The sequence below is a fragment of the Cyprinodon tularosa genome, unplaced genomic scaffold (assembly GCF_016077235.1).
Source record: "Cyprinodon tularosa strain WSP-4 unplaced genomic scaffold, ASM1607723v1 ctg217, whole genome shotgun sequence".
Taxonomy (NCBI): domain Eukaryota; kingdom Metazoa; phylum Chordata; class Actinopteri; order Cyprinodontiformes; family Cyprinodontidae; genus Cyprinodon; species Cyprinodon tularosa.
Window position 1 is genome coordinate 941,195 of NW_024038809.1, and position 20,258 is coordinate 961,452.

A 20,258-nucleotide genomic window follows, 5' to 3' on the forward strand; every position below is an offset into this window, starting at 1 on the left:
TGATAAATTTTTTTTTACATTTTTGGAATGACTATGACCTTAATGACTGAGAATCTTTACCAGCTCTCTGCATTTAACCCAACCCCTTAGGGAGCAGTGGGCTGCCATTGTGCAGCACCCGGGGGGAGCAGCGTGGGGTTAAAGGTCTTGCCAAGAAATAGATTTTTTTTTTCCAGCCTGTCTTCAAATACATTTTTTTTCTGAATACAGTCCTTGCACCCCTGGTTACTGATAAAACACCCAACCAATAGTAACCAGTTCTCCTTTTTTATAGCTGGACTGGAGCCCCTCAGAAGAAGACCTGGAAAAATGTTCCATGAAGGGCAAAAACAAGGCAAGTGTTGACATTTTGTTCTGCAATAATCCTACAGAATTAACCGGCTGGTCGTCGTTACCACTGGATTGTTCCAGCCTCGAGTATCTGTGGATAAAAACCCATCTATCTCTGTGCAAAGACAAAAGTAATGTGTTTGGGAGCAGGATAAAATCTTAGGTGTACATGGTTCTGGAATCCTGTACCAGGCAGTTGCAGCTCATGTGGTCTAGACTGATCAGAACCTTCTAGTCCTGGGAAGCACTACATGTCAGCAGATTTATAGACCCATATTGAGACTAGTTTTCTAGTCTGGTTTTGATCCCAGTGTGACGGTCCGGTCCATACACATCGTTCATTAAAAACTGACAGGGTCTCTTCAACCCTGTTTCCTCTATAATGAGACTGTTGGATAAAAAGCTGTTGATGGATCTGAATTGTTCTGCCTCGCTTTAGGTGGAGCGTCTGCAGAATGTTCTGCTTTAACATCTCTAGAGTTTCAGAGGCCAAACCTCCCAACTTTCACAGCTTAAAAGATCAGTTACAGTGGGCTCTGTGCCAGATAGCATGGAAGCTTTCAGAGGTCCAGAGGGGTTCAGATGTCAATAGCTTTGCTCTAAGCGAGATTAACAGCTTAGCCATCTATAAGCATGCATCTGTTTGATCCCCGGGCAACACAAGCTGTCCAGGGACACTTCACAGGTCCTCTTCAGATTTTCTGTCTTAAAAATTGTTTGCTGCGTCCTGGACAGAAAAATCCAACCAAAAATGTCTTTGTTGTTAAAAAATATCAATTGTTAAAAAAAAAAAGAAAAAGAAAAACTATTCAATTCTATTCAGTGTATTTCTATAGCGCCAATTCACATCATGTCATCTCAGCTCACTTTACAGTTCATCAGATCATCCAGTCAGATTGATTCAAAGTTTTCTATCTAAGGAAAACCAGCTGATTGCATCGACTCATTGACTCTTCAGCAATCCCTCACACTAAGCATGCTTGTAGCGACAGTGGAGAGGAAAAACTCCCTTTGAACAGGAAGAAACCTCCAGCAGAACCAGGCTCAGTGTGAGCGGCCATCTGCTGAGGCCCACTGGGGTTCAAGGAGAGATTCCTTCAAATTCAGCAACTGACCAGGGCTGTCCATGGCCCATAGCATCAGCTCTAGCTCTGCATCTGGTTTAGTTCAAAAGTAAAAGGCTACATTTGGAGATTGTGGATCTCCTTTTTTGAAATTTAGTATTTTCTTACAATCAAGGCACAACTGCAGCACGGTGCTCTCACACTAATTCCACGTTCGGGTTGAGGGGGGGTTAGTTTGGGCAGCAGGTGTTTGAGCAGAAGTAGTGATGGGTTGATGAGGCGTCATGAAACGTTTCGACACATTACCAAACTGTATTGATACTGTGTCGATACTGTGTCACTGAATACTGACACCTGGTGGACATTAAAAATCCCTACAGGCAACCTAGCTGACAGAGTTAACTGACACTGATTTGATGACCTATTATATACACTAACATGATGCAATTCATTGTATGATGCATTGTATTATTATTAAAACATATTTGATATTTTAGACACAGTCAATGAATAATGAGAACCTGCATCATAATGTAATAATCTCTAAGTAAAAATGTAGTAAATGAAGATGCTTGTTCACTGGTATTTTATTTTTACAATTTTTTATTCAAAAAATAAGTTGTTGCAACGTTTTGAAATTCAGTCTGTTGCGCTTTTTTGATATTAGTTCTCCAGCTGTGGAAAACACCCGCTCACACAGCACAGATGAAGCTGGAGTGCACAAAAATTTTAAGGCCAGGCGGAAGAGGTTTGGATAAACCGTCCTTTGGTTTTTCCAATATACAAGAGGATCCTGGGACCTCGCAATATTGCCCTCTGCCATGTATCTCTGCACCTCAAGGATGGCATCAGCTGTGGCACTTTTGGTCTGCCTCCCCACTTCGAGATCAAAATGTTCCCAAAGGTCATCTTAAAAAAAAAATAATAATAAAAAAAAAAAAAGTATTTTAGTACATGATTTACAAACAACAAAGAAATTATGCTCAATATCATGCCTGAAGTGGGGGCAGACAGCTGTTGTGAAGATGTTCCCGGCTGGGGCTCATTTGAGCTTCCAACTATTGAGGCACATTCTGTCCGCAGCCTGCTGTACTTCCATTTTCACTCGTTCCCGTTCCTCCTCGTACTTTTTGGCCAACAGTTGTTTGATGATCTGAAAACCACACCAAGTCAAACCAGAAGAAAATCAATATATTTAAAATAAATTTGATGAATAAACTACCACTTTAGATAATTTCCACACAAACCTTTCTGGTTGGCAAAACAAATGAGGGCTCAAGGAGCTGAACCAGCTCCCTGAAGCCTTCATTCTCCACAACAGCGAGGGGCTGCCAGTCCTTTACAATGAAATTAAGCACAGCCTCATCAAGCATCTGCTTCCTGGAAGCTTGATGGTTAAAAATGAGAAAGTGTAAATTATTCAGAATTATCAATAAAACAAAGTCAGTAAGTTGTAAAATACCTGTATACCTGAGTTCATCATGGGTGTATCATGGATTTCACTCTCATGCTTGGCCCTATAATGCCTCAGCATTGAGGAGGTGCTGTTATTTAAATATGAAAGCTCTGTTGAGCAATTGCGACATTTAACCTGTAGAAAATAACACGAACAGTAAACTAAAGGTCACTTTGAAATGAATTTCTACTCAGAAAATCAAGTGGAAACTCTGAGAGGAACAGGATGAAACAAGGAAATTAAAACAAATACCTTATTTTCCGAAATGACATCAAAGTGGTCCCACACGGCAGAAACCTTTCTTTTTGCTTGAGGAAGCTCCATTATTTTTTATTAATTTTATATTCGCAAAACACGCAAGATTGTTTTGGCAGATGCGCTTCCTTATAAAGGCTGGTCAATCAGTTCGAAACATCGGTCACGTGACCGATACAGGAACTGTTTCGGTCACGTGACTTTTCCGTAGTGATACACACGTCGACACAGGTTTCGCTCTATGAGACCGACACATGCGCCGACGCATCGGTGTTGCCCGACCCATCACTAAGCAGAAGAGTCCAATGATGGCACTGGTAGCAGCATGTGCTGAGCATGAAGCAGAGACCCTAAAGCTCCATATAAGAAGCGTTGCGGTAGTGACGGTTATCTCTGAGACGACCTTTAGGTTCCCACTGATGGGGTTCTAATTAGTGGGTTTTGTTCTTATGCAGAAATTCATCTTAATTGTACTGAATCATCTTATCTGTAACTTTTGTGTTTGGACCTTGTAGGTGGACTGTTCCAATTTCATCCGAGTTCTGCAGTTCTTGAACAGCACCCACATGTACGCCTGTGGAACGTTCGCCTTTAGTCCCCGCTGCATGTACATCGTAAGTGTTTTATACGACGGAGTATTAGGGCCACACATGAAGAGAAAAAATATTTTTGCCATGACGAGATTAAACTCGACATGTCGACTTTAAAGTCGACATGTCGACATTAAACTCAACATTTTGAGAATAAAGTTGAAATGTCATGTTGAGTTTAATCTCGACGTTTCGACTTTAAACTCGCCATCTCGAGAATAAAGTTGATATATCGTGGCGACTTTAATCTCGACATTCCAAAGTTTGGAGAAAAGAGCAACCGCGCTCCACAGCTGCAGTCTGCGTTTTAAGAGTGAAGGTACCCTGTGACGTGCTGCAACTGTATAGGATTCTGTGCATGTATCCTGTGCAGCGGTTGGCTCTCTTGAACTAATTTAAACTTTATTGTCGACACGTCGAGATTAAACTCAACATGACATTTCAACTTTATTCTCGAAATGGCGAGTTTAAAGTCGACAGGGCGAGTTTAAAGTCACCACGTCGACATTAAACTCAACATGACATTTCAACTTTATTCTCGAAATGTTGAGTTTAATGTTGACTTTAAAGTCGACATGTCGAGTTTAATCTCGTCATGGCAAAAATATTTTTTCTCTTCATGTGTGGCCCTAATACTCCGTCGTAGTTTTACGCTGGCACGGCTCACATGTGAATGAACTTTTCTTTCAGGGTTTAGGGTTTTTTTATTTGATTAGTGATTTAAGATGTGAACATGAAGAAAGATAAGATATTTAATGAAACAAGGTTAGCATGTGTTAACTGGAACCTAATGATGATGATGTTTCATCATTACTTTTGTTGTTTGATTGTTTTTTTACGATTTTCTGACCAGAACTCAGAGAATCTCACACAGAGCCTCACTGCTGATGAAGGAAGAGGACGCTGCCCCTATGATCCCTATCAACGCAACACTGCTATCATTGTGGGTAAGGCAATGCATGCACATTTATGGTTGGTACAGGATCAAAGAGCCCCTGTTAAACCGATCTAAATAAAAAAATAGCTTATTAATCCAAAGAGAAATTAAATGTTGCAGTAACTCTTCTGCAGTTTTTTAACAAGTTGTTACAGGCGTTGATAGCTTTCTGCAGGAAGGATCTTCTGTAGCAGTCTGTGATTCTGTGATCTGGAGAAGACGCTCTGTGTAAAGGACAAGTCCAGTCAGCAGGAATGATCAATGGATCATTATCTACACCTGAAACTAATACGTTCGCCATGATTTAAGGAATTTAGCGTTAATCAGTTAAAAAAAACAAGAACAATCATTTTCGTTGCGATCACTGAGTCTGGGAGCGGCCATTTTTGCCCAAATATAGTAGCCCCTCCCTCCTGCCATCTTCCAGCAGTGACGTCACGGTGCGGTAAGCCTAGCGCCATTCTCCCCGCTTTCCAAGCTAAATCAATGGGAACTACTAGACACATCTGCAATCAACAACAATTATTGAAGATTTCCAGAGGACTTCACCATTGAAATTCACCAGAGCTATAGTGAAACTGACAATGCCCACGTGCATGGCAGCTGGATGCTGGAATACATCGGGTAAAAGTGAAAAAAAAGAGTTATTCCACCTTTCTGATTCCTGATCCTCCACGGACGGGTTGGTCGTTGGATCGCCAACTTGAAGAGGGAGGATTTGCCATCGAACTTCTGGCCAGAGAAAAAAAACGTAATATGTAGCCAACATTTGGAAGAAGAATGTTTTCAAGATGACTTGCAGAGGCGTGCACAGACATTTTGGGGGGCAGGTGCTCAGGAGGGGGGGGGGGGCACTTTTTAGCGCACGTGGAACACTTAATTATAAAAAAAATACACGCATGTTGAATGAAATTTTACTTTTATTTGTAACATTCTCTAAACGTGAGTTTTCAATGAAAAAAAGTCACACCACCAACAGAACAGACTAAAGCTCATCTTTCTTTTTCTTTCATCTGGCTCATCTCCCTGTTCTCCCTCATCCTGGTCTTTTTCTGTCTCTGTGTCTTCCCTGAACTCTTCCTCATCTCCTGTCCTGGTAGATGTTGATGGTATAGAGCTTCCCTGCTGTGACTGGCTACAATATAATAATAATAATAATAATAATAATAGCTTTAACACATATGCCACATTAGTTTAAATAATGGGCTATTAGGGCAACATGACTGGAAGTCTTGTCACGTGGATATGACTTATGGTAGCCTACAACATAATAGCTATTTCAATACCTGCTGCACAAACCACTTAAAAATAAAATGTGAACAGCTTTTAATATTTTTCAATACAATTAACCCTCCTTTCTTGGCATTGCACTGCAATTACTAAATCAATATACAATTAAGACAATAAAGAGACCAAAATGTGTTAATTTATGTTTCCTAACAAAACCTACACAACAGAATTCTGAGATTAAAGTCAGCATTCTGACTTTTTTCCCATACTAAACTGAAATAAAATTTAAAAATCAGTTAACTTATTTTTTTTTCAGTGGCCCTAATCCTCTTCCGTATTTGCAATTGCAAACTCTACCGAAATTATTTGTAGCCTATGTGGTCGTCCTCACGTTATCTGTCATTGACTTGGGCTACTTTCAGAATCAGGTTTATTGCCATTGTTAGTGAAGGAGTTCACAAACTAGGAATTTTTTATGGTACAATCGTGCAACATGAAACATATAATATGGAATAGGTAAATAAAATTATAAAAATATCTAAAAACTGTGGGTATACGTCATGCAATAAAATAGACTAATATATACACTTCAGATAAAAATATGGATATAAAATATAAAAAGTAAAATAGCATCTTACAAGGAGACAACTAGTTTATCTGGTGACCATTCGGCAAAATGCTTGTTTGGTGCTGCTGAATGAGACATTTTAATGCACAACAAAATGATTCTGCTTGATCTGTATATTACCTGGCTAATGGGGCACGGGAGAAGCAACCTGTCAGCGACCGTTCCTGCTATCTGAAGACGCTACTGAACTGCTATGATGCTGCACATCTGGCATGCCCTGCGGGCGACCGCGCGAGGTCACGTGACAAATGAAGAGAGAGAGGGTCGTTTGTGCGCAAGTAAGTGGCTCATTTCGGGGCATTGTTTCAGTCGTTTTTAATGGCTCAGGTTTTCAAAAGATCATTTCAAAACCGACCTCAGAAAAATCTTATTAATAATAATAATTAAAAAAAAAACGAGTTTCAAAAGGGCATTTTCTTTGATAGAGGGCAAACTTCCTAGTGCTTTAGCACCACCTAGTGTCTATGTATGCACGCCCCTGATGACTTGGATAATAGCGCGTTGTGACAAACACCAGATACAGCACTGGGACTTGATCAACAGCCGATACCGCACCGCGACGTCACAAACCAGTAGGTGGCAGTAGTGTTCTATGACAAACATGGATGCTTCCAGTAAAGCACATTCACATGAAAATTACTCTGAATTAAAAACACTTATATTTATCATTATCATTTATTGAAAAGTATGCAATAATTTAATATTTAAAGTACTTTCAGAAGTTTGAAGTCTGAATATGTCCAGACTTTTCCTTTAAATCCAAAGAAAAATTTAGTGAAGTAAACTGATGACTAGTAGAGTCAGAGTTGAATGTTTCCAGAAAAACAAGCAATGAAAATAATTAAAACGCAGGCCGCTGCATGAGCCTTTTTCTTTTTCTTAATCCCAGAGACGGATTTATAACCTGTACTTCCTGTATTAATCTTGTGTTGTTGTTTTAATTTCTTAGGTGGAGAGCTTTACACCGGCACAGTGGCAGACTACAGGGGAAACCGACCAGTCATTTCCAGACACCTCAGCGAGGGCAGCCGCGTCGACCTCAAGCTGGATGACACATTAGGATGGCTCGAGGGTGAGCGCACTGTCTCTCATCCTTAAAGTTGACTTATTTTGTAAAATTCCTTTTCATGTGTGTGTTTGGTACTGTTTCTACAGACAGTCAAAGCATTGGCATCAATACATGCTAAAAATGTGTGTGTATATATATATATATATATATATATATATATATATACATATATATATATATATATGTATATATAAATACATTATAAAACCGGAACAAACAATTAATGCTTAGCTTGATGCTAATTTTCGTTGAAAGTCCCATCGGTATGCTAATGGCCGTTTCTCAGTGTGTGTACTTGTGCGTTCTCATGTGCTCGTGAAACGCCATCAGCCTCAGCCTTAGTGCTGTTCCAATTTACAAGAACAAGAAGACAGAGAACAGACAAAGTCCCCAGATGTTGTTCTCACCCTTCCCTCTTTACCCAGCATGCATCAGAGCAGGCTTGTCTGTTCTTGAATGACAGCTGTCCCAGCATGCACTGCGGCAGCAGCAGCTTCCAATGGAGCGCTCACAGAACTCAGAGTATTAAGTTAAAACTTCTCTTTTCTGTTGCAGTTGTTCAATAATAGTACGTTTTAAGATCATTTGAGGCGAGAATATTATACTTTTGGGACAATATATGGAACATTTACTGATTCAGTGCGTACTTAAAAAAAAAAAAAGTTCCCGATGTTGAGAGGACTGTGGCAACCCGTCTGCAGCGGCCAGGGCTAACGTTAGCCCGTCTGCAGCGGCCAGAGCTAACATTAGCCCGTCTGCAGTAGCCAGGGCTAAGGTTAGCCCGTCTGCAGCGGCCAGAGCTAACATTAGCCCGTCTGCAGTAGCCAGGGCTAACGTTAGCCCGTCTGCAGCGGCCAGGGCTAACGTTAGCCCGTCTGCAGCGGCCGGGGCTAATGTTAGCCCGTCTGCAGCGGCCAGGGTAACATTTGCCCGTCTACAGAGGCCAGGGCTAACGTTAGCCCGTCTACAGCGGCCAGGGTAACATTTGCCCGTCTACAGCAGCCATGGCTAACGTTTGCCCGTCTGCAGCGGCCAGGGCTAATGTTAGCCCATCTGCAGCGGCCAGGGTAACATTTGCCCGTCTACAGCAGCCAGGGCTAACGTTAGCCCGTCTGCAGCGGCCAGGGCTAACGTAAGCCCGTCTGCAGCTGCCAGGGCTAACGTAAGCCCGTCTGCAGCTGCCAGGGCTAACGTAAGCCCGTCTGCAGCGGCCAGGGCTAACGTTAGCCCGTCTGCAGCGGCCAGGGCTAACGTTAGCCCGTCTGCAGCGGCCAGGGCTAACGTAAGCCCGTCTGCAGCGGCCAGGGCTAACGTAAGCCCGTCTGCAGCGGCCAGGGCTAACGTAAGCCCGTCTGCAGCGGCCAGGGCTAACAGGCTGTCTGCAGCGGCCAGGGCTAACGTTAGCCCGTCTGCAGCGGCCAGGGCTAACGTTAGCCCGTCTACAGCGGCCAGGGCTAACGTAAGCCCGTCTGCAGCGGCCAGGGCTAACAGGCCGCCTGCAGCGGCCAGGGCTAACGTTAGCCCGTCTGCAGCGGCCAGGGCTAACGTTAGCCCGTCTGCAGCGGCCAGGGCTAACGTTAGCCCGTCTGCAGCGGCCAGGGCTAACGTTAGCCCGTCTGCAGCGGCCAGGGCTAACGTTAGCCCGTCTGCAGCGGCCAGGGCTAACGTAAGCCCGTCTGCAGCGGCCAGGGCTAACGTAAGCCCGTCTGCAGCGGCCAGGGCTAACAGGCTGTCTGCAGCGGCCAGGGCTAACGTTAGCCCGTCTGCAGCGGCCAGGGCTAACGTTAGCCCGTCTGCAGCGGCCAGGGCTAGCGTAAGCCCGTCTGCAGCGGCCAGGGCTAACAGGCCGCCTGCAGCGGCCAGGGCTAACGTTAGCCCGTCTGCAGCGGCCAGGGCTAACGTTAGCCCGTCTGCAGCGGCCAGGGCTAACGTTAGCCCGTCTGCAGCGGCCAGGGCTAACGTTAGCCCGTCTGCAGCGGCCAGGGCTAACGTTAGCCCGTCTGCTGCGGCCAGGGCTAACGTTAGCCCGTCTGCAGCGGCCAGGGCTAACGTTAGCCCGTCTGCAGCGGCCAGGGCTAACAGGCCGTCTGCAGCGGCCAGGGCTAACGTTAGCCCGTCTGCAGCGGCCAGGGCTAACGTTAGCCCTTCTGCAGCGGCCAGGGCTAACGTAAGCCCGTCTGCAGCGGCCAGGGCTAACGTTAGCCCGTCTGCAGCGGCCAGGGCTAACGTTAGCCCGTCTGCAGCGGCCAGGGCTAACGTAAGCCCGTCTGCAGCGGCCAGGGCTAACAGGCCGCCTGCAGCGGCCAGGGCTAACGTTAGCCCGTCTGCAGCGGCCAGGGCTAACGTTAGCCCGTCTGCAGCGGCCAGGGCTAACGTTAGCCCGTCTGCAGCGGCCAGGGCTAACGTTAGCCCGTCTGCAGCGGCCAGGGCTAACGTTAGCCCGTCTGCAGCGGCCAGGGCTAACGTTAGCCCGTCTGCAGCGGCCATGGCTAACGTTAGCCCGTCTGCAGCGGCCAGGGCTAACGTTAGCCCGTCTGCAGCGGCCAGGGCTAACGTTAGCCCGTCTGCAGCGGCCAGGGCTAACGTAAGCCCGTCTGCAGCGGCCAGGGCTAACGTAAGCCCGTCTGCAGCGGCCAGGGCTAACGTTAGCCCGTCTGCAGCGGCCAGGGCTAACGTTAGCCCGTCTGCAGCGGCCAGGGCTAACGTTAGCCCGTCTGCAGCGGCCAGGGCTAACAGGCCGTCTGCAGCGGCCAGGGCTAACGTTAGCCCGTCTGCAGCGGCCAGGGCTAACAGGCCGTCTGCAGCGGCCAGGGCTAACAGGCCGTCTGCAGCGGCCAGGGCTAACAGGCCGTCTGCAGCGGCCCTCTCTCAGCATAGCTGTGTGTGAAGTACCGCTGGCTCAGATGCAGATTTTTTATTTATTTTTTTTGGAAAAAAGTTAATTTGATTTGTCTTTATCTGACTGTGTTCATTATTATTCCCCCACTAAAAAAAAAATTTATTATTATCTATAGACTATGAACAACAGGAGGTGAAATGCAGCTCCAGATCAGCTGAGCATGTGGTGATGTCATCAGTACACTTCTGTTCCAATTGACCCATATTTATGCTACTGTTCTCCCAGAGTCCAGACTTTCCTGTGTTCTTCTCAAGAATGTACTTGTCTTACGAGTCTGTACTCACGTTCTTGTGAATTGAGAACGGCAAATGCCTCTGGTTCAGTTTCTGCCCGTTCTGAAACTTCACTTCTTTCACCGGGGTTGTCCGTTTTCCTTCAGGCTGCTGGGCTCTAGCTCAGACGGTGCTTTTTTGGTGCAAAACCAGCAAAACCAGCCCCCTCTCAAGCAGTGGCCCTGCAGTGAGACGTTCTGCCGCTTTGCCTTTCCAATGTTTTGTACACAGTTTGCTGCGTTATGCTGGTTATGGAAGAGACTTATTTTGATTCTGGGTCCGACTCAGTCTTTAAGTTGAATGTAGTTTTAGAGTAGTTTTTAGAGTGGAGTTTTTCCTCTCCACTGTGGCTATATGAATATGAAGTGAAAACATTTTTCAGCAGTATTTTAAAATCATGTCATGTATCATTTAGGTAAAACAGTTGTTTGCATTTGTATACAGTGATGCTGTGTCTTCTCTCCTGTAGATCCAACTTTTATCAGCTCCAAGTTTATTCCACAAGAGCAGAAAATCTACTTTTTCTTCAGCGAAGTGGGCAGAGAGTATAACTTTGTGGACAAATTTCTTGTCTCCCGAGTTTCCCAGATCTGCATGGTGAGTTCAGAGGACTTATATCATTCTGTTTAGGAGTATGAATGAAAAATCCGTAAAGACAAACGTTGATGGGAACACGACCAGTCACTGCAGAATGGAATGAGTGATCTAGAGCTTTATAGGAACAGTCCGGTCAGCAAGGAATAATCAATGGATCATTGTTTATACCTTAAACTAATACGTGTGCGCTGATTTAAGGACTTTAGTCGCGATCACTGAGTCTGGGAGCGGCCATTTTTGCCCAAACATAGTAGCCCCTCCCTCCTGCCATCTTCCAGCAGTGACGTCACGGTGCGGTAAGCCTAGCGCCATTCTCCCCGCTTTACAAGCTAAATCAATGGGAACTACTAGACACATCTGCAATCAACAACAATTATTGAAGATTTCCAGAGGACTTCACCATTGAAATTCACCAGAGCTATAGTGAAACTGACAATGCCCACGTGCATGGCAGCTGGATGCTGGAATACATCGAGTAAAAGTGAAAAAAAGAGTTATTCCACCTTTCTGGTTCCTGATCCTCCACGGACGGGTTGGTCGTTGGATCGCCAACTTGAAGAGGGAGGATTTGCCATCGAACTTCTGGCCAGAGAAAAAACCCGTAATATGTAGCCAACATTTGGAAGAAGAATGTTTTCAAGATGACTTGGATAATAGCGCGTTGTGACAAACACCAGATACAGCACTGGGACTTGATCAACAGCCGATACCGCACTGTGACGTCACTAACCAGTAGGTGGCAGTAATGTTCTTTGACAAACATGGATGCCTCCAGTAAAGCACATTCACATGAAAATTACTCTGAATTAAAAACACTGATCATTTATTGAACATTATGTAATAATTACCTGCAGAGCGTGAGGCCTGCATGTTTCCCCTGCCATCATTCTTAACACAGAATCACTGCTGTCTGAGAGCAATAGCTAGGAGACCTAACAGACGGGCACTCTGTTGTTGTGATTCTTTACAAAAAAGATAAACTCTATTATTAAAACTGGAACTCAGCTTAGCAGGACAAAACAATCCTCTGGTTTTACTCTGATTACGTGAAACCAACTTAATGTGTGGAAAGTAAACAATGAATTCAGCAAAGATTAACCTAAAATTAAACAACAGGTATCAGACAAAACTACATCTACTTTTGGTGCTTTGATTGGACTGATTCATAGGACAGCAGATATTTTTAGCCGATATTAATCTTTTTTTTGTATTTTTTTGGCCGATACGTACATGTGTTCACTGATTTATCAGTGTATTTTCCAGCCATTCATTGAGATCATGTAAGGTGCATATAGATATCAGTGGTAGGCCGTTAATGCCCGACTTAGAAGCTGGGCCTATACTAATGATGATTTTCACCTTAATATTTTAGCGTTGATGTATGTCTGGGGACAGGAAGGAGTCAATCTCCCAACCTGTGTAGGCCTACAGTGAAATTAACACATTGAACATGACGTTCTGACATGGATGCAGCTATAAGCAGAACTCCATCAGCCGTGTTAACCAATCCAATCGCTCCGTGGATAGCTGATGGGCTCGGACTCGTTCTCCAGGTGGCAGCAGGTGACCCATCTTACAAACTATCTGTGTGGCGAACTACCATGAAATTACATGACCAGCACGCCACGGAGAGCGCTGTGGAAGATGAGAAGTTAATCGAGGCAACGTTTGGGTCCGATTTTTGGAGAGGCACTGTTTTGTTTTAGTCGGATTTCTACACACTTTTGCAGCAAGTAGCAAAAAAAGTTGAATTTTGTCAAAATCCTAAGTATGAAAATGAAATTACGCCTGATTTTCCAATAATCTATATTATTTCCAAGATTATAGTGAGATTAATTCAATTCTATTCAGTTTGTTTATATAGCGCCAAATTCTCAAAACATGTCATCTCAAGGCTCTTTCCAGTTCAACCAGATCATCCAGTCAAATTGATTCAAAGTTTTCTATCCAAGGAAAACCAGCTGATTGCATCGACTCATTGACTCTTCAGCAATCCCTCACACTAAGCATGCTTGTAGCGACAGTGGAGAGGAAAAACTCCCTTTAACAGGAAGAAACCTCCAGCAGAACCAGGCTCAGTGTGAGCGGCCATCTGCTGAGGCCCACTGGGGTTCAAGGAGACAGAAGCAGAGACACAAAAAGCAGCAAATCTATTAATCTAGATTAATAAAATGTATGTATGCCCACCACTAAAATAAATAATTGTTTTATTCAGGAGTAATAATTTAAGAGAAGCAGCTTTTGCTGGCCATAAATCTGGTAAAGGGGACATCTCAAAATAGTCTTAAACTCATATATTCTCAAATGAAAATCATGTTACTCTGAATAATTGAAATAAACCCCAAATATTTTTGGAAAAGTGAGACCATAGTATAGAAACAGCATTTTTATTAAGAATGCACGCTTCTGTTGTTCTTTAAAAACACATATCATCACCTCAGTCCCCCATCCCTGATTTAAAGCGTGGCGTTGGAGTGTTGATAATTGAGCTGCCATGTTTGCAGGGATGCTCTCATTTTTCTGAACCCTTCCCCCCCCCCCCCCCCCGTCATCTCAGAGTGACATCGGAGGCCAGCGGACTCTGCAGCGACGATGGACCACGTTTGCCAAAGCTCAGCTGCTGTGCCAAGCTGGCAGCGAGCTGCCTTACAACGTGATTCAGGACATGGACATGCTTCCACCAGCAGAGGGAGCTTCAGAGGATGACACACTGTTTTATGGCATCTTCACGTCCCAGTGGTCAGTGAGGAGTTTTTCTCTGTCTTTGAAGTGCTCTGTTAGGAACATAAGGAACAATCAGATCTCTGATATCAGATGGAGCTTGGCCATTTAAGGCTTTATATGTGAGAAGGAGGATTTTAAATTCTATTCTTGATTTAACAGGAAGCCAATGAAGAGAAGCCAGGATAGGAGAGATATGATCTCTCTTTTTAATTTTCATCAGAACTCTGGCTGCAGCATTTTGGATCAGCTGAAGGCTTTTAACTACAGTTTGTGGACTTCCTGATAGTAAAGAATTACAATAGTCCAGCCTTGAAGTAACAAATGCATGGACTAGTTTCTCAGCATCACCCCTGGACAGGAGATTTCTCATTTTTGCAATGTTCCTCAGATGAAAGAAGGAAATTCTAGAAACCTCTTTGATACGAGATTTAAAGGAAAGGTCCTGATCAGAAATAACACAAAGGATTTTGTTTGTGTCTCTATCATAATGCATTAATATAAGGTGTAGTTTCAGGCTGCTGTTTCCTGTGTCGGGTCATTTGTGTTGTTGCAGCAGTCCCTTCCTCTGTAGGGTTTTATTTCTATTATCGGTTGTTATCTCTGTGTTTAGTCATATACTAAACTACCTAACAGATACTAAAACAAATGAAAACTAAAACAGAAAATAATAAAAAAATCAGAAGTTGAAAGAAAATAAGAACTAATAAATTATTTCCACCTTGCTACTGACACCAGGTTTGTCTCATTTTTTATTTTAAAGGTTTTTTATTCATTTTGTCTGTTTTTGTTTTTGTTTTTTTTTTGTATATAATGTAGGGCTGTCAACAATGGACGGTCAGCGGTGTGTGCCTTCAGCCTGACTGAGATCAAATCCATTTTCTCTGGTAACTACAAGGTGCTGAACAGAGACACGCTGCAGTGGAGCACAAGGGTTCAAGACAAGGTTGCAAATCCAGGAGAGGTAAAACCGCTGCTCACCATAACCCCAGATTGTTACCACATTTATTCAACTAAAGGGTTTAAAGTGGCGTTTAGCTTCCAGCCTACTGGCCCCTTCAAGAGTTATGACGGCTAAAGAGAAAAGAATCCATGCACGCGCATCTAATGGCAGCGGCGGCTGGTGGAGTTTTCTCCGGGGGGGGGGCCATAAATTCAAAATAGACGTATACCAAAAGCCAATCAAACGTATACTACTATCACACCAGTGTATATATACACTGCCTGGCCAAAAAAAAAACACACAACCTGGATTCAACTAAGCAAATACGAAGCCTCCTATTGGATAATTACTGCATGGGCGATTATCTTTCAGCTGGAAACAAGTTATTTAACCCCAACTGGTGCAAAGACTTGCTTCTCATTTCCTAAACAACCATGTGGAAAGACAAATCATGTGTTAGTCTGTTTGAGAAGGGTCAAATCATTGGCATACAACAAGCAGGGAAAACATCTAAAGAGATTGCAGAAACTACTACAATTGGGTTAAGAACTGTCCAACGCATTATTAAAAACTGGAAGGATAGTGGGGACCCATCATCCTCAAGGAAGAAATGTGGCCGGAATAAAATCCTGAATCCTCGGCGATCACTTAAACGTGTGGTGAGATCAAATGGAAGAAAAACAACAGTAGAACTCAGGGCTATGTTTAATACTGAAAGTAAGAGCATTTCCACACGCACAATGCGAAGGGAACTCAAGGGATTGGGACTGAACAGCTTTGTAGCCCTAAGAAAACCACTAATCAGTGAGGCTAACTGGAAAAAAAGGCTTCAATTTGCTAGGGAGCATAAAGATTGGAGTGTGGAGCAATGGAAGAAGGTCATGTGGTCTGATGAGTCCAGATTGACCCTGTTCCAGAGTGATGGGCCAATCAGGGTAAGAAGAGAGGCAGGTGAAGTGATGCACCCACCATGCCTAGTGCCTACTGTACAAGCCTGTGGGGGCGGGGTTATGATCTGGGGCTCAAATAGTGAAAGACTGGTTCAGGGAGCATGACTCATCATTTTCACACCTGGATTGGCCACCACAGAGTCCAGACCTCAACCCCATTGAGAATCTTTGGGATGTGCTACAGAGGGCAGCGGTCAGACTCTACCAACATCAATGCAAGATCTTGGTGAACAGTTAATGCAACACTGGATGGAAATAAATCTTTGGACATTGCAGAAGCTTATCGAAACAATTCCACAGCGAATGCATGCTGAAATCAAAGCTAAAGGCCGTCCAACAAAGTATTAGAGTGAATGACCTTTTTTTTTTTTGGTGGCGACTTTTTTTTTGGCCAGGCATTGTATATGAATGCAAACAATGAAAACAAAACATCATTTACTGTACAGGTTTGCATTTCGTCCATAAATGTTGCTCTTCTAAGGCTTTGTGAAGGTAAATCTTGGTTCTGCATGCTCCAATATTGGGTCACAAACCTAAAAAAATAGTGAACCAGTTTAATAAGGGTAAAACTATTAGTCAGCTTTATATTTTTTTAATATATGAAAACTGTTTTCTGAAAGATTTTTTATTCAAGAGCATCTATGCAAATTAACAAACATCTAGAAAAAGTAGACTATATTATTTTATTTTCCAGATTGTTCATTCTTCTTGGCCTTTTCTAAAACGTGCTTCAAATCAGTCCTAGCTGTCTTTATCCATGCTGGCTCAGATCCTGATGTTTGAAAAAGGAGGCAGGGAAAGCAGAATAAAGCATTAGCCTTGCTGCTATGGAAGCAAATCGTTACCATATCTCAAATGAAAAAGCATTTTCAGAAATTCTTTTTCATTTTAAGAATCTGGCTGCATTGTTTGACTCATAAATGAAATTAGTAATCAATAATCCTGTTTGCATTTTCATTTTCTTCTTCAACACTGCTCATCCTTTTACTTAATTAAAATTAAAAAGAAAAAGACATTTGAGATTTATTTTTTAAAATGTACCTCAGCAAATACATACCAAAATTCAATTTGAAATGTAAAATTTGAAAATGAAAAAGCATTTCCAGAAATGCTGGCTGCATTGTTTGACTCATAAATGAAATTAGAAATCAATCGTCCTATTTCCATTTGCATTTTCTTCTTTAGCACTGCACTTTTATGCCATAATTAAAGAGAAAACACAGCGGACATTGCTTTTTCGTTTTCATGGTCTGCTTGCAAAGTACTGTCCATAACTCGAAAACGAAAAAGCATTCTGAGCGGCAGGGCAGCAGAGTGACGTCAGCAGCCGCTCTTCCTCAGGTCCTTGCTGACAGGTGTTATGCCCAAAAATGCATGCCTGCCGAGATATGCATCCCCACTCGCGGGAGCGCGCATCGCTCTGTTCAACTGCATATCGACGAGGAAAACTGATTAAAATACTCGAGCCTTCTTGCTAAACCAGGTTCAGGAAAAGGATGTTTCTTGCACCATTGCTCTCTCTCTCTCTCTCTCTCTCTCTCTCTCTCTCTCTCTCTCTCTCTCTCTCTCTCTCTCTCTCTCTCTCTCTCTCTTCAATGCATCTCCAAATCCCGCGACCCAACCTGTTAATCAACCACGAAACATCTGCGCGGTGGCGGGAGGTGGCGAGCAAATACACTTCCTGTGACCTCAGGTCACAGCTTGGCTGCGCCCCAAGCTCTCCTATACGTTTGTAATGCAGAGGAGCTACTGCGCATTTACAACTTTTAACGAGAGACTATGGCAAAGATTTTGGCGCCCCAGGGCGGAAATACGTCACCAATCCGACAAAAAATAATGACGCTTTATTAGTCATTTAAGATATAATATTTATCTTGCATACCTAACAAATATGTATTGATAGAATTTGAACTATTTAAAATTTGAAATTAAGTTATAAAAAAAAAAATATATTTTTTTTTTTTATGCTCAGGGTCATTGGGCGGTTGGAGCGGCACCCTAGCGCCCTCCAATGGCCAGCTGCCATTGATATAAAGGCCATTTAGACAGCATTCATGTTTTACACTATGGGAGGACGCTGGAATAAGAAACGTGCACAGACATGGGATGATGATGTCATTTTACTAACTGCGTGTGAAACCTTTGTGTGTGCGTCTGTCTGCATTAGTGCGGCCTGCACAACGCATCGGACAATGCTCTGCGCTTCGTCAAGGAGAATTTTCTGGCAGAAGACAGCGTGCGTCCGGTTGGAAGGCGTCCAACCATGGTGTCTGCAGAGCACGCCTACAGCCACCTGACTGTCCAGAGAGTCCAGGCGGCCAATAAGAAGCTGTACACCGTCCTCTTTCTGCTTACAGGTAAGCAGGCCGGCCAATGATTTTATTGATTTCATTTTCACTTCAATATCAAGCCTCTTTATTAACATCATATCAATCTCATTATTTAAGTGAAATTTCAATCTTTTAATTATTATTGTAGTTTTTATTATTATTCTAGTGGCCATAATTTTTTTGTTTGTTTTTGGAAAGTATTGAGACAGGAACTAGGATTAGAGAGAGTAGTAAGAAATACAGCAAGGGTCAGTAGACCGGGACTCGATTGCTTCATCAAGGACCGAAGCTTCTGCTCAAGGGTGGCGCAATTAACCCCTGCACCACCACCACCACCACCATGTCTTCAAAGAGATCTGGAAATATCCACAGATGGAAAGACCCTGCCCCATCGGTTCACGAGATCTTTGCATTTCAGCAGCGTTTCATACATATAAACAGGTTCTGTATTTATAATTGTAACATTGACCCGTTTGGCATTATCTACATTAAGTTGTCGAGCTTTATAACTGATTTCATGGCATTCTCTGTCAAAGATTAAGCATGCAAGTATAACAAATTATGATGTCTTCTCTCTCTGTCTTAATGCCAGAACACACCGGTTGAGTTTGATTTTTTTTAACCTCCGATACTTTTTTTTTTACATGTCACACTAACTGGGTATAGAGAGGCTCTGACTAGACAGGATGAGCAGATCAGTGCAGATTATTTTCACTTCTGTCTCTGTGCTATACATGCATTAAAACTATTTCCCACATTTACCTGGACCAGATTATGATTTATTGAAACAAAAACAAAAAACACCACAGGCACATTCTATAAAGCAAAGCTCTACTTAACGAGTCTGTGCAGCATCTAGAACCAGAACAGATAGATAATGTTAATCTGTTAAAAACATAATGAGATATACATCTAAAAAAAGAAAAAAGCAGCAATAAACGGCGTGGGACGGTTTCTATGGTGACAGAGAGGTGATTCTTAGAGAGATCTGGGAAGTTTCTCCAAGTTTTTCTTTCTTTTTTCCATAAAGAGGTGAGAGAGATACGCTGCGCTGACCTGCTCTGTCTGCTCCTTCTTATTTTTGGTTTCTGTTTTATGCTCCGTCACGTAACTCCTCCTCCACTGCACGGTGCCTGCGCCATCTTTATTAGTCGCCACTGTCAGGTAGCGACAGCATATGGTGACAGCGGGCCGCTGTGACTGCTAATCCTATAATGCTTTGTGAGGATAGCTCTCTGCGCAAAGCATTCTGGGATATATCTACCTCTATTGAGCCTTTCTTTTCTTCTCATCCGCTTCGTAGACACTTTTTCTCTAACGACCCTCGGCCATTTTCAAAGAACCGCGTTGAGAAAGCTGAGCTTCAATGACTGTCTGAAACCGTAGCTCATCACAGATATACGCGTGAAAGTGCGCAGGCTCAGAAAAAATATATCTAACGGAGCGAGCAGGTAGGACGGCCTTTCGTAAACATATCACCAGAATGATTGAGCGATGGGAGAACCAGTTACTTGGACGATCCACCTGGAAATGAAAGATCATCCTCTGTGCCTTTAAGGGAAGTTTCAAAGTAGAGATGTCCCGATCCAGGTTTTTGCACTTCCGATACCGATATTGTTTTTGGACTTCCGATCCGATACCGATACTGGCCGATACCAGCCTATCCGAGCATGTGTTTAAGTTTAAGTTAAAGTATTTAGCCTTAGTTGTACGACTCATGTTGAAAAGGGTTTTAGTACTCTTGATAACATCTAGCCAGCTGAATTAGGTGAGATTGAATAAAACACAATGCTTGGTAACAACAAACTTTCCTGTTTATTAAGAGATAAACACAAACTGGACAAAATTATGAAAAGCAATCTAATATTGCACAGTGAACAGTAAAACCGTAAACAGTTAAAGGTGCAAGTATTACTGTAAGTTTTAATAAAAATGCAAAACAGGGGAACACTGGCGCAAAATAGTGGAATGGATCGTTTCAATCGGC

General features: G+C 43.2%; 1 protein-coding gene across 2 annotated transcripts in view; it reads left to right on the forward strand.

Annotated features, from left to right (window-relative positions):
- sema4ab (sema domain, immunoglobulin domain (Ig), transmembrane domain (TM) and short cytoplasmic domain, (semaphorin) 4Ab) overlaps positions 1-20,258 on the forward strand; it is a 44,626-nt gene that overhangs the window by 15,052 nt on the left and 9,316 nt on the right. For both annotated transcript variants that reach the window (XM_038285913.1, XM_038285914.1), the window contains exons 4-11: positions 275-334; positions 3,621-3,719; positions 4,549-4,642; positions 7,440-7,562; positions 11,200-11,327; positions 13,885-14,066; positions 14,868-15,012; positions 18,109-18,298. In XM_038285913.1, coding sequence (XP_038141841.1) covers positions 275-334; positions 3,621-3,719; positions 4,549-4,642; positions 7,440-7,562; positions 11,200-11,327; positions 13,885-14,066; positions 14,868-15,012; positions 18,109-18,298 — 1,021 coding nt within the window. The remainder of the gene's footprint in view (positions 1-274; positions 335-3,620; positions 3,720-4,548; positions 4,643-7,439; positions 7,563-11,199; positions 11,328-13,884; positions 14,067-14,867; positions 15,013-18,108; positions 18,299-20,258) is intronic.